A 14,803-nucleotide genomic window follows, 5' to 3' on the forward strand; every position below is an offset into this window, starting at 1 on the left:
AAAGTTGTAATGTTTCATGGATTTTTTTCAAAATAAAGTTGCAATTTAATTAAACATTTTTGATTTTTTTTCTCATAATTTAACAATTTTATTCACAAGAAATGTTGACCTTTCTTCCCACAATTTTAGGATTTAATTTTCATAACATTTAATTCTGTTGTTCTTTTTTTCACATTACAACTCTTCATTTTACTGCGTTTTGTTTGTTTTTATCTCTTTGAAAAGTCTTTCTCAACTGTTACTGGAATGTTCCATTGCTTGGTTTGGGTTGTTCTTATGAAACACTCAGATATTTATGGGCATGAAAATGATTTAGACACTTTTATGAAGTATTCAGCTTTGGGGCCCTCAGACTTTGGGGGCCCTGGGCAACGCCTACTTTTGCCTAATGATAAAATCACCCCAGGGTTTGGATTAATTCTGGAAGCAGGAAAATCCCAAAGGAGTTATTAACGCTTTAACACCAAACCTTTACCTCAAGTGTTTACGTTCTTTCAGCTATCGTAACTCTTCAACCGTTTCCAGTTAACATCATTCCAGAAGATTCTGTCCTTGATCAAAAGGTCTCAGCGCTATAATACAACGTCACATAACGGCACTGAGACACTTTTCTCCTGGAATGAATCGGGTAAATGGTGGAATAGTTGCGGTACATCAAAGAATTCGTGTTATTTAGGCGTCTCAGGGGTTAAATGATCGTATTCTGAATTCAATCCCATCTTAAATATTTCCCGGGATTCCTTCTAAATCTTTCTCCAAACTGTCCAGAGTCGATAACAGGAGCTGTAAACAGATTTCTGGGTGGACCAGGATCTGGTCATTCCATCATCTTCTACCTCCAGAAATCAGACGGAACACTGTTGGACAAACATACTAAGATACTGGAAACATCACATCAGGAGTGAGATAAAGGAGATCACAGACTCTGGTGGAAACTCAACCATCACCAACCATTAGCACATCTTCTGGGATTGTCCCCATTTGAAGACATTTTGGAAGGAAGTCCGGGTCTCCCCTGTTTAACCTTCCAAAGACTCTTTGCTTTCAGACTATCTGGGTTCATGGAACCTAAAGTGAGAGAAAATGACAGCAGTTACTCCTGTGGCTCGTGAGAAAACAGTTAGAAGAAGAGGGCTGAGCCGGCTGAACCGCGCTGGAGGATTGGTTCTTAAAGGTTTCAGGATGGAAAAAAATGACAGAATTTAATAACAGAAAAACAAATTTGACCAGATGTGGCACAAATGGATTGTTTTTATTGTCCCAGTGAGAGCAGATTTTAAGGATATTACCTTTTTTCTAGTCTACTAACTCATTTGTTCTGTATTAAAACACTTCTTTGTCAATTTTATTTCCTTTTATGAGTCACTGGGTATTCATAATAAATCACATTTGTGTCTTTTAAACATGTTTTCCTCAAACACTTTTGTACATTCAAATGAATATTTTCAGGGACCGGTCCAAACGGGTTAAAGTGGGACTTCAGTTTTTAAAAATCTATTTTCAAAATAAAATGATACTACAAAAAATGTTTTTTACAGATGATGAAGATTTAAGAAAACAAAGTTGTTAATTTGTAGAAGAAGTTTCTGATTTGAAAACATTCCATAAAGGAAACATGACAGGATTTTTTACACTTTAACATCCATCCAGATTATCTTTCAGGACAAACAGATTGATCATATTTTGTCTTCCATAAATCCTCATTCACTGTTTTTTTTTTTAACACAAAGGAACATTTTCTGTGCTAAACTTTCTGAACCTAATCCAGCCTTCTGTAGCAAAATTCTATAATTTACACATTTCCATAAATCAGTAACTTTATTTGAATCTTTGATGAAGATTTTCTCGTTAACGTCAAAGTGGAGGCTAACAACCGGACGCTAGCTTTAGCTACGTCTGTTCTTAAGATGGTATGAATAAATAAAGCAAAATGACGCCGTAAAACTGTTATGTTCTAAATATGACATAAATCCTCTGTGTCTCCGTCTTTATTACCTGCGTGTGAAACATTTAGCCAATAATTCCGTATGTGGAGGAAAACTCCCAGTTGGTCTGTAAACAGCAGATTTATTGTTCTCTGAAGTTGAAGGATCTTCTTCGGTTCCTTTTCTCCATGAAGAAACTTCCTAAATATGTTTTATTGTTTATTTTTAATAGCTTTTAGCTACTAGCTTAAAAGTCCAAGTAGCCAAGCAGCGAGCCGCTTTAAGTCACGTGACCAAGGTGGATGTTGTGAACAGAACCTGGAAGTTTTCCAAAATAAAACTTCCTTCAGGATCAGATAATAAACTAAACAGATTTATAATCTAAATTATAATCTAAGTTTTAATCTAAGTTATAATCTAAATTGGCACATTTCTTTCTTGTTCTCTGTCCACGGACCAGCACCAGCCCACGGCCTGGGGGTTGGAGATCACTAAACATGGGAGGACTTATGTTTCTATGATGGTGTTAACTAAAGACGCCACAATTGTGAGGAAACTTGATGGTTGGATCCTCTCAGCGTGTTCAGAGGATCAAAGAGGTGTTGGGCTAAATGTAATAACATTTAGTATTTATGGTTTTATTACATCCCATCAGGCTTAGTTTGAGCCAACAGAAAGTTTGTCTTTGTTGCTTCTGACTTTTAACAAATTAAAAAAGAGATTTTTCTGATTTTTTTTCTTTTTTTGTGTTTTAAGGGAAAAAAAGAAAAAAAAAAGTCACACGATGAACTGATACAAAAACATGACAGAAAAATGGAAGTTTGAAGTGAATCATGGAGAAAGTGAACGTTTATTTTATCTCTCTCTTCTTGTTGTCCATTCCAGATAAAAATAATAACTTAAATAAATGAACTCTACGACTGTTTATCAAACAAATGTGACTGTAGTGGATTCTGCAGCACAAAAGCGGATTTCCAACATGTAACATAAATCAACACGAACCAGCGATTCTCTTCTCTTCATGTCAGAATCTGGGGAAACTACGTTCACTCTGTCAGTAGTTGGTAGAGAATTTGTTATTTTACATCACTGGTGACATCTCAGATGTTAAAGGTTCACTCACTTAGATATAAACCTGATATAAACCAGGAAACAGTTCAGGATATCTCTGTTCTGCAGAGGAACCATCCGTCCTCTCTAGACTCTAACTGGAGCCGTGACTCGAGAGCTGCAGGAAAACAGGAAAAAGAGTTTTAAAAAGGCTCGCAGAGAAGCGGCGTTAACCTTCGATCAGGCGCCACGCCCCCAGAGACACAACAGCACCACGACAAAGCAGCATCCCGAGCGCCGCCGCACTCGCTGCTCCTCACTTATTGAAACCGTTTTTTTTTTACAGAAAACAAACAAACAGCAGCTCTGCTGTGTGGAACGGATCAGACGGTTGTTTTATGCTAAACTTCAGCATTTTTGTTTGATTTTCGTCTTTTTTAAGGATCATAGTTTCATTAAACTCGTTCATTTCTTCTGAGTGAACAAACGATTTTAGATTCCTACTTTTTTAAATATAATTTTCTGCACCTTTCAAGACTTTTTTGTGTATTTTTGTATCTTTGAATCTCAGAACATTTCAGTTTGTGGTTTCACTCTTTAACTCTGCAGCTTCAGACTCTCGTTTTTCATTTATTCCTTTTATTCCTCATTCATTTATAGTATTAGCATAAAGGTTCTCTTTAAGTATTGTGCTTTTACCAGGAATCAGCTGCATCCTTGAAAACTGGACTGCAGCTCACCTCAGTCTATGCTAAAGTATTTATATCAGTATATATAAAATAGTGACTCGAGCGGATGTAATCTTTAAAGCTGAACAGAGAAAACTCCACCAACATATTTAATCCATAAGATCTTAAAGTGTCAAAGTTATCATTTAAAATGAACGTGAGGGACAGATTTAATCTGCGTCTGCTGTTCTTTTTATGCTGACGGCTGCAGAACACGATGCTGTAAAAAACCACGGCGTTTTCCTCTGAAGGGTCGATTCTTCATCACAAAAGGGGGAGGAGCTTCAGGAAACAACATCTTCTGTGAACGACTGAAACGTTTGATTTTAATTGGATTTGAAGTCACTTCTGATCTGTTTTCAAAGCGTTCCCATCAGGATTAGGACGTTTTTAACCATTAGAAATTCACCTCTGAGTTGTGGGTGGGACTGTTGGCGAGGAGTAAGCCTGCACTGATCTCCCATCATCCCTTTGCTCACACTCTCCTACCAGCAACAAAAATGGTGATTAATATCAGATCCATCCATCTGTACAGTTCTGATCCAGATTCCAGCTCAGACCAGGAAAATGAAGACGTTCATGGATCTGTTTGTCTGTGAGTGGATGATCAGAATGGAGCTTGAGGCTCCGCCCACTATATTTCCTACAACGTTTTTCGTCTGCTCCTGATTCACAACAATTTGAATAAAGAAATACTAATTTTAATCTGAATTTTCTTTATAAATGTCTTCCATCACCAGAAAAACGCTACAAGAACGCGTTAATTATCTGTAACTGAGAACATACATTATTGGTTTGTGAATGTTCTAATTTTAATAACATTATAATATCAGTAAAATAATATTCTTTAATCTTTTTTAGTGTAAATCATCTTATTTTAAAGATTTTCCTGTTTTCATCAGATTAGATCAGAATTCTTCTGGATTCAAACCGGAGACTTCCCGTCCTCCATCAAAGATCCACAAACAGAATTCAGTCCAACGTTTTCTCTCCAACAAAAGATGAAAATCCTCCAGAATTCTTGTTTGCATGTCGTCCTCCAAACATCTGACGGCTGGATTTGCTGCAGTCATCATCATTTAGACTTCATCTCATCATCTCTGCTCTTTTATCTTCTCCCTGTGACTGTACGATCTGCAGCTTTGATCTGCTCCATGTTTAATGGATGAAACACTGGTCCACTTTAAGTCCAGGAGGAGGAGGAGGATGAGGAGGAGGAGGAGGAGGAGGATGGAGAACAATCAGAGGAAGAAGCAGAGGATCGAGCCGAGGAGGAGAAGCTGCTGTTAAATAAGAGAAAGTGAAATTGGGCGATGGAAGGAAAGAGAAAGAAACAAAGCTGAGAAGATAAGAGAGGAAGAGGAGGAGGAAGACAAAGCAGCTCGTGGTGACCTCCATTAACCCTTTCTGCGCTCTCTGCCTGATGCATGAAGACGTTCAGGTCTTCATTGGTCAACATCAGCGGCTGAAGAAATGAGGAAACAGGAGGAACGTTTAAAGACTCGCCCGGATGAAAACAGGGATTCTGCTGTGGAGGAACGTATGAAGAAAATGAAGATGAAACGACATTCGGAGGATTTCTTTATTCTAATGAATCTGGAACAGATGAAAAAATGCTGTTTGAAATGATTGTATAGAACAGAGGTCGGCGACCTTTAACAGTAAAAGAGCCAATAGTAGTCTTACTTTAGTCTCACTAAAGTCTTACTTTAACATTTAGGACATTTGGATTTGCTTTCATGGCCAAATTTCTTTTTAATAAATATGAATTATGTCTACTTTTTAACGCGAACAAAAGCAAAAATATAAAAAGAAACTAGAATTTCTCAAAATGGGATTTTTTAAAACGTTTTTAACTTTTACTTTTAGTAGAGGCTAAATTAGCGAAAAAGCTAGCTCGTTGCCTAATTACTCGCTGAACTCCAAATTAGCATAAAATTCCTCAGTACAAAAATGTTAGCATGTTGCTAAAATAAAAGCTAAACTCTAAATTAGCCTAAAAACCCAAGTAAAAAAAAAACAAAAAAATAGCCCAAAATGTTAGCATATTGCTAAAATATTAGCTTAACTCCAAGTTAGCATAAAACATTTCATTAGAGGCCAAATTAGCCACAAAAAGCTAGCTTGTTGCTCAATTACTAGCTGAACTCCTAAATGGCCTAAAATTCCTGAGTAAACTAAATTACTAAAAAAAGTCATCCTGGTTCTAAAATAGAAGCTAAATTCTAAATTATCCCCCAAAAAACTTCAGCAGATCACAAATTAGCCGAAAACATCAGCAAGTTGCTAAATTATTAGCTAAACCTCAAGTTAGCATAAAATTCACCAGTAAACTATGTTAGCCTGTTGCTAAAATAGAAGCTAAACTCTAAAATAGCCTAAAAACCCCAGGAGATAACAAGCCAAAAATGTTAGCATGGTGCTAAAATAATGGCTAATCTCCAAATTACTATTTTATTTTTCTTCACCCAGAGAGCCACCATGGAGAGATAAAAGAGCCACATGTGGATCTGGAGCCGCTGGTTGCAGACTCCTGGTATAGAAAGTCTGCTGGGCGGGGCCACAAGCTCCATGCTCCGCCCCCTTCTGATGCATCCACTTGTAGACAAATAGGTTGGAGGTGTGAGATATTGGGAGAGCACGTAAACAGAGACCTCTCAGTAATGGGGAGGGGAAAGGGGGCGGGGTTACTCTGCTCCAACAGCCCCGCCCACAACTCAGAGGTGAATTCCTGAAGAACTGCTGCTGCTCTGCAGAAACTATGTCCTAGAAAACGACTTTTGGCTAAAAAACGACATCATAGTGAAAACTCGATTGTTTTAAGAACAGATATAATATAAATAAGAATAATATATAATATCAATAAAGCTGAATTTGAATCTCTGGGTATTCCTCTTCAGCCCTGCTCTCTGAGCACCAGCCCCTCCCAAGCAAAGAAAACGATGTGACATCACAAAGTGAGAACAGCCCCTTCCAGGAGGAGTCTGTGCTGAAGCTCCACCCCATCGCTGACCTGGTCTAGACGAGCGCTGTGGTGATGTCAACTGCTCTGGAATAAAGAGATTCCCAAAATCCTGTTCTCGTCACAGCAGAACTAAATCTTCAGTTTCTTTCAGAACTATAAATATTCATTGTGTCTAACGGAGAGAAGGTAAAGGGGGAACGGGCTTTCCTGTTTTTATTGATTTATTGCTTTTTAGTCTGTTTTAGTTTTTAACAGTGAAGCACTTTAAGTTGCTTTTTTTTTTACAAATAAAGTCTGATAGGCTCTTTACAAACGATCATCCCAAAACAAAAATGTTTCTCCTGTTTGGTTGCATTAGTTGTTCAGACTCCTCCTCGTTTTGGAGAGAAGCTCCGCCCCTTTTCAGGTTCTAGGCGGATCCGAGTGAATTTGATCTAAACCAGCAATATTTTGAAAATCTTTGATCTGTTGGATCAGATCAGGGGGATTTGGTAATCCCGATCACTTAGATTTGGATCTAAAGCTTTAAAACAGGAGAAGTTCCTCCATCACTACAGTTCTAGTTTAACCACCAATAGATGCATTTATTAAAAGTCGGGGCCTGAAGGACTTCTGCCTCGTTGGTCTTTGAGCTGAAAAGACTTTTCCTGATCTAATTCTGTTTTCAGCTGCTTCTCTTCCAGCAAAGAGACGATGAATCCACAGAGGAAAGTTTCTGGTTTCAGTCTGAAAACCTTCAAACCGCCGAACAAACCTCCTGGTTTCTCCTGATGTGGACGAGTCTTCTCCCTCCAAACGGCAGGAGTGTCGATGACGATGATAATCAGCCACAATTACGCCTGTGCAGAGAGAGACGGAGCAGAAGTGGGTGGAGGGAGGACGGCGCCATTCATATGCTAATTTCTGTGGCACAAACAGGCGCCGAGCGACAGCCGCAGAATGGAAGGTTTCATTTCTGTCTCACAAACCTTTTATTACGGCCCGACCCGCTCATTAGACGGAGAGCAGAGAGAGGCAGGTGAAAGTTGATCCTTGTTCTTCTGTCACGCCGTTTCCTCGCCGGAGCCCCGTTAAAAACTTTACAGGAATTGTAAAATGTTTATTTGATGATCTGGTTCGTGTTCGCCAGAAGCAAACATCTGCTGGAGGCGGAGCAGAGACGGCTTTACCGCCCCGCCGCGCGTGTACGCCGTAAAACAGCTGAAGTGGCGGCGATGATGAAGGAGCCACAACATCATTGGTCATTTATGTTTGCTAAATGAAGACGGCTGCAGGGCTGCTGAGGAGGAGGAGGAAACACACCGCTCTCCTGCTGGGTTCTGTCCTCAGATCCGGTTTTACCTCCATGGATTTCAGACTCACATGTTTGTAGAGTTAATGACGTGGTCTTCTGTGGGACAAAAACCAGACCTGAGCTCCACCTTCAGCCCCAGGTGTGGACGATTTGGACTTCTCTGGATCTTTTCAGGTTTGAAAACGATAAAAAAGCAGGTCCTCATCTCTGTGGACTCTCTTCTGGTTTGTTTTGGAGGAGAGAAGATCTGAAGCTGGTGATTCGATCCACAAACACATTCATGTTTCTGAACGCTCAGTAATGATGAGGGAAGAGGGATCAGGTCAAACATCAGGAGTGGTTCTTCTGTCTTCAGGGAATCAGTTTCTGAACATGAAGATGACCAGATCTTTCTAGTGAAAGTGGGTCCAGTGTCATGGTAACGTGGCGAGATAGACCGATGCTGGAACCCGGAAGGATGACGAAAGGCAGAAGTAGTTAGAAAGTTTTATTGTCCGTAGAGATTGTGGAGCTGCAGCCAGGACTTGAATGGAGAATGAAGATCTGAGGTGAACTGGAGTGGCAGGTTGAAGAACCAGGTGAGTGAAGCAGATGGAGCGTGGCGAGGAGGGAACTTGGCGTGGCAGAGTAGACGAGACGTAACTTGACCCAGGTCGGCACGTGGATGATGAAGATCTGGAGATAGAGGTCAGAGGCCAGGGTACTGCACCAGGTAAGGAAAAGAACTGGTGAAGATCGCTGAGGAAGGCTCCTCTTAAGTAGACGGGTGAAGAGAGATGGGTCCAATCAGGAGGTGGAGCAGGAGCACAGGTGCACCATGACATCCAGGCCGGTATTACCCGTGCATTAGAGATGAAGTCAAAGGCAGGACAACCTGATCCTGGTTCCTCGGATCCACCATTCTTCTCTGGTGATTGTCAAAGATCTTTCAGTTCCTTCAAGACTGAAGAACCAGAGCCAGAGTCCTACAGAGCCAGAGTTCAGCTGTTCCTGGACTGTTTGATGCGGATGATCTAAAACAGGTGAGTTCAGTCAATCAGGATGCAGAATCACTCAGCCAATCAGCTGCGAGGTGGGCAGGAAGAACAGAGAACGGGCAGAGGTCTGGATCTTGAGATCCAGGGTTGGTGAGCCCTGCCTTAGTCACATGGAGTCGTCGGTTCCAGTCTGGGCTAGCTTACTAAAAAAACAGCAGGATGTTGGCCCTCGAGGCCTGGAGTCTGACCCCTCTGACTTAGAGGAACCTGGTCGGTCTACAGATCTTCGTTGATGCTGACGCCTCAGAAGGAATAAACGAGTTCATCATCTGTGTAAAGACGGATCCAAATGACCCAACAGTCCAGGTCGCTGACGTTTACTGACTGCAGGTTAGAAACCAAAGTCATGAGACTGTGAAAGCAGATCCGACCGGACCTATAGATGAGACTCGAACGTGACTAGAACGGCTGCAGACTGAGCCTCAGTCATCCATCAAAGGAGACTGCAGGTACAAACATCACACCTCCAGCCGCCGCTCGGCTGCAGCTTCTGTTTGGCTCTCTGCCTCCTCCAGGCGGCTCCGGTTTAAATTAATGAACCGCTATTGATTGGTCATTAATTAACACATAACCAGTCAGCGCTTCTCCGGACAAACAAGCCAGCAGCTCAGCAAAGGTCAAGAAACTAATTAAAATACATTCAAGTTCAACAGAGTGGAAGTGAGGAACCGCCGAGCAAAAGTTTGCAGCAAATCCAATTCTAATTAAGGCAAAAGAAAAACGTCTCTGTTTAATAATTATATGTTTTTAATTCATCACCAGTTTACTACAGAAAAACTGCCGGATTCCTCATTTTAATTAAAGAAACAAAACTTTACACACATTTACCAAAGTATCTGAATTCATGAGAAAACTCTTCATTCAGTCAGATGAGACGTAAAAAGTACTCTGATTACTCTGAGGTAAAGAATTCTGGGGTTGATTAAAGACAATCGGGGAGGTGAGGGTCATTCTCCACGTTAGCGGTTCTACTTCGTCTGCAGGTTAAATCCTTCACATTGGACCGGTACCGAACCGCAAAGAAGAACACAACCTACAGTTTTCTGCTTTCTTTCTAATCTGATTCTGAAGGAAGTTTTATTTTGAAATATTCCATAATAATCCTGCAGAATATTCAACAACCAGCTGTATTACGTTACGAGGAAAGTTCTTCAAACACTGGATTCGCATTTATAATTATATTTAGAAAATAGCACTTTATGATTTTTTTTGTGCCATTTTTGATTCGTCGCTCCCCAATAGTCAGACGAAGCTGAAGTTGGGCTCTGATTTTGTTTAGCTTCAACTTTGACATTTATGGGTTCAAATCTAAATCACATTTTAATGGATCACACATAAAATCTGGTGTACAAATAGTTTGAAGATGGTAAAGATAAACTTCACCCTCAAAAGTTGAAGGAAACTGGAGTCTAAAATAAATCAGACGCTAACTTTAGCTAACTTTAACTGGTCTGTGGTGACTTAAACTCAGATAAAACTGACATAAAAAAGTAAATATTCTGTTTTGTTGAGTAATTTAACTGCAGTTAAACGTTAGCAAATCCATGTTTGTGTTTTAAAGAAAAATAAACATTTACTTTTAATGGGTAATAAAAGAACCCCAGTACAGAGCCCTGAGGTTCTCCAAAGAAAATTGATGTTTTAAGAAGACATTTTAAATAAATACTTTAAGTGTTTTTTTTAGATATTTTCTATAGTTCAGGAATCAAACTTTGATCGTTTTTTAAACAGGATATACTATTATTTTCACTTTAACTTGTTCTATTTTTTTAACAAAAATATCAAAGTTTTTAACTTTTATATCAGATCTTATGCAAGCTATAACCTAATTTGTCTTTTATCTCATAGAAGATAGAAATTAGAAATCTGATCTTGTTTTAAAATGGCATTATTTGTCAATAGAGGCTTTCTGTTCAATTCTATAGCTAAAATATAGTGTTTACCTGTAACATTTAAAAAACATATGTTAATGAAAAAAAAGAATATATGATAATACGAAAATTAGGAATTAATAAAACAATTTGAAGATAAAAACAAGACTTCATAAATTCAGTTGTTTCTACAAAATGAACTACTTTTGTTGAGCGGTTTGGGGGCGTGTTCCTAACTAGAGTTGTAAAACAGCTGACGGTTGTGGTGTCAGAAGTGGGTCTACTTCATTCTAGTTTTGCTTCTGAGCTGCAGCACAAATAAACTCCAGAGCCTGATGGGCTTCCTGACAGCAGATCACAGTCAGGGACACAAATCAGGCTGCGTTTGTGGAGAACCTGACAGCAGCAGAGTGAGACATCTTCCCACATACACACTCTTTGATGCGCGTCCTCTGTGAGGGCTTTGCAAATCAGATTTGCCTGGAAATGATTTATGCATCAGACGGCTCTTAGAAAAACAAGAGCAAATCCAAAACGCCGTGATCCGGCGAGCGCCTCCACTTTGATCCCTTCCCTCAACAGATGGAGTTAAAGTGAAGCCCACATTGTTCTCCATCTGATCTCATCACATTCATATGCAGATCCGGGTCTCTCTGTGATGAGTCCAGTTCGTCTCTGTGGTTCCAGCGTTTGGTTTGCTGCGGTCACTGACACGACTGAAGGCTTTCCAGGGCCGCAGTGATCCGGATGTTTCCTCTCAGAAGGTAAACTGATCTAGAACCCCAGAGACTGGGATCATCCTGATTCATCCACAGCAGATCCTGGAGGATTCTGGGACACTAAAGTGTTGACTCCAAGTGCTGAGAAGAATCAGTTCCTGTTGAGTCACGTCCCCAGTAGTGTTTTATTATGATGATGTAGTTTTAACCACAATCCCACAACCTGAATGTCTTAAAAAGTCATTTTTCATGTTGATCTGAAGCTTCCAAAATCTCTGACCCCCCCAACAACCCCCCCTTTTTCTTCTGTTTTTCTAAACTCTGAATCACCGGTTTCTTGAAGTGAAAATCTAACCAATCCGAACATTTCACAACATCTGTTTGTGACTCCACTCTGTTCGAGTGATGAAACAGTGGACGATTTATTAAAAAATACTTTTAAAAACGTTTTTTTCCCCCGAAATGTGTTTGAATGCAATGCATTGTGGTCTATATTTGCTAATCTAATGAGCTTTGATGCACACTAGTTTTCTCAAAGACTTCTGGGAAATTCCTAGGACACTATTTTGGAATTGTAGATCTAGAAATCCCTAGAAAATGGAGGACATATAGTGAGTGGTGAAGGGATTCAGACAGTCTATCTCGTCGTGTTACCAAGTGGTCTATGGTGATAGAAAGTTTATTTTTTATGTTTGTTCTCTTTCATAAGAAAAATGCCACACAAACATGTTAAAAACTCAAAAATCATGTACATAGAAAATGTTTGTAGTACAGAAACATTTAGGAAGAACTGAATGTATTTCAATAAAAACAGATTTAATCTAAACTATCCTGAGCATTTATGATGAACTTCTTTTCACTCTTTTCTGCTTTTATTGTATTTTTTCCTGCAGAACCTGAAAACTTTCATGACGTTTCAGTTTCTCCAGAGGTTCGCCCTCCAACCCCGTAACTCTGCCTGCAGTCTGTGCTTTCACAAGCTTTATGTTAGTAATCGCTCACAGTAATCTGATTACTGCTCTACGTCTGACAGGTGGAGGCGTGGAAGCTGGAAAATTCAAACTTCAAATCTTTATTTGATGGTAGAACGTCAAACCTTAATTCAATGGAATATTTGATCACAGAGTCGAATATCAGAAAATCCACCATCACCGAGCTCTGACCAATCAGAGGACAGGGCTGCAGTTACTATGGTAACGTGTAGAAAAACACCACCGGGCTGCTGTTTTCTCTTCTTAGGGAGAAAAACCAAAATGTACACAAACTTTACTCACATCAACCTGAATGTAAACAAATTAGAGCGGAAATGTAATTAAAACTGAATTTCAAATGACTATTAAGTGTGTGTGTGTGTGTGTGTGTGTGTGTGGGTGTGTGTGGGTGTGGGGGGGGCTCTGATTCCCCCCAAGAAAAATCCTCTGCAGTTTAATTCATATTGAAATGAAAGAGCAGCGGAGACGAGGAAGAGTCGGATTAATGGGAGCAGAGAAGACGGGAGCGAGGAGCGGAAAGAAAGACTTCATTAAACGGGTTAGAGTCAGAACGAGTCTCTGATGCAGCGAAAACCTTCTGTCAGATCCTCAAAAGCCACGTTCACACTCACCTGCAGCAGGTACGTGACGTCCACTGCAGCAGCTGATGTCCACTGCAGCTGTTCACGAGGCCAGAATGAGGAGCTCAAACTGGACAGTCTTCATCTGCAGATCTTCAAACCCTCCTCTTCATCACTCGGAAAGACATCAACTTCTACAAACACGTAGACGCTGCAGAACAATTAAATATTGTTTCTAGTTTTAGGAACTTTGAATCTTAAATCAGAGGATCTCCACCCCCGGGCCGTGGATCGGTACCGGCCCAGGATCACTTGGTACCGGGTCACAGACAAAACAAAGGAAATCCATCTGCTAACTTAGATTATTATCGTTTAGTTTCTGATCCGAAAGGAAGTTTGATCTTGAAAAGCTGCCGTATTCTGTTCACAACATCCAGCTGCAATGAAAATACCAGTATTTATACAATATACCATATTTAGAGAGTACCAGTTTTATCATTTGTTTTGCTTTATTTATCCATACCACCTTAAAAGTCGTTCGTAGCTGAAGCTAGCGTCTGGTTGTTAGCCTCCACTTTGACGTTAAAGAGAAAATCTTCACAAAGTTCAATAATTTTACAGAGAATGAAGATTCAATCCAATAAAGTTGATGATTTGTGGAAACTTTTACATTTGAGAATGTTCCTGCTGAAACACTGAATGAGGTTCAGAAACTTTAGCTCAGAAAATGTTGAAAGAATACCAGATGAATGAGGATTTATGAACTATGATCTGTTTGTCCTGAAAGAAAATCAGAATCTGGATTGATGTTCAAATCCAACTTTGTTTCGTTAAATCTTCATTGTCTGTAAATATATATATATATATATATATATATATATATATATATATGTATACTGATATGTTTAGACTTTTTAAGCTACATTTCTTGCAGTAACAAGCTTCAAAATGAACTTCAGTCCCGTTGGACCCTCTGTGAAATAGTCTCATTTAAACCGTTCTGTAAACTGAAGAAGGTTGGGATCTGATTAGAAAGGACTTGATATTTCGAGTTTGGCACTGATTCCATTTTAGTTCAATCCAACATTTTCTGATGTGTTTTTTTCTATGGTATTGTATCTTAAAAATAAATAAAAAACATGAAGAAGTTTAAGATTTGTTGGTTCTTGGTGTCACCCAAACTGTCCTTCAGAGCCGGTTGAGTTAATATTAGCAGGAATCAAACATCAAAATCTCAACATTCATTTTCAGGTGAAACTTGTTTCATTGAAGGAACCAAACGAGGAGAAACTTTCCTAATAAACTGATCATTTTTCTGACCCCACTGGCAGATTTCTTTCAAATTTGAGAAATTCTTAACTTCTTTTGGGGCTGTTTTTGAGGATGATCCCCTCCTCTCAATCCGTCTGAAGCCGTGAGGCTGAACAGCAAACGCTCTGAGGAGCCTTTGTGCCTAAAAGCAATCGATCGGACACGGAGAGACGCTCATCGATGTCAGGGAGACTACAGCAGATGAGGCCTCTCCGGTCTGAGCTTCACTGCAGCTGCTGCCGACATCCAGCATCCAGCTTCAGATGTTGTTGTTCAAGTCAAACTGAAACAGAATGAAGCTGGAGTTTAATGATTGAGCAGATGGGTGTGTGTGTGTGTGTCTGTGTGTGT

The 14,803-nt window shown here is 39.8% G+C and overlaps 1 protein-coding gene across 5 annotated transcripts in view; it reads right to left on the reverse strand.

Annotated features, from left to right (window-relative positions):
- The window catches only part of LOC112152862 (thyrotropin-releasing hormone-degrading ectoenzyme), a 225,333-nt gene that overhangs the window by 17,192 nt on the left and 193,338 nt on the right, over nucleotides 1-14,803 (reverse strand). For 2 of the 5 annotated variants that reach the window (XR_002920403.2, XM_024282711.2), the window contains one exon: nucleotides 7,232-7,507. The exons of 1 other annotated variant lie outside the window; for it this stretch is intronic. Coding sequence is in view for 1 of the 4 variants with exons in the window: in XM_024282711.2 (XP_024138479.1) it covers nucleotides 7,502-7,507 (6 nt within the window). In the remaining 3 variants the exon portion in view is untranslated. Of the gene's footprint in view, nucleotides 1-951; nucleotides 1,069-7,231; nucleotides 7,508-13,192; nucleotides 13,353-14,803 lie in introns of those variants that run through there. 2 more of the 5 variants (XR_002920404.2, XR_004947204.1) reach the window with 2 other exon arrangements.

Source organism: Oryzias melastigma, linkage group LG23 (assembly GCF_002922805.2).
Source record: "Oryzias melastigma strain HK-1 linkage group LG23, ASM292280v2, whole genome shotgun sequence".
NCBI lineage: Eukaryota > Metazoa > Chordata > Actinopteri > Beloniformes > Adrianichthyidae > Oryzias > Oryzias melastigma.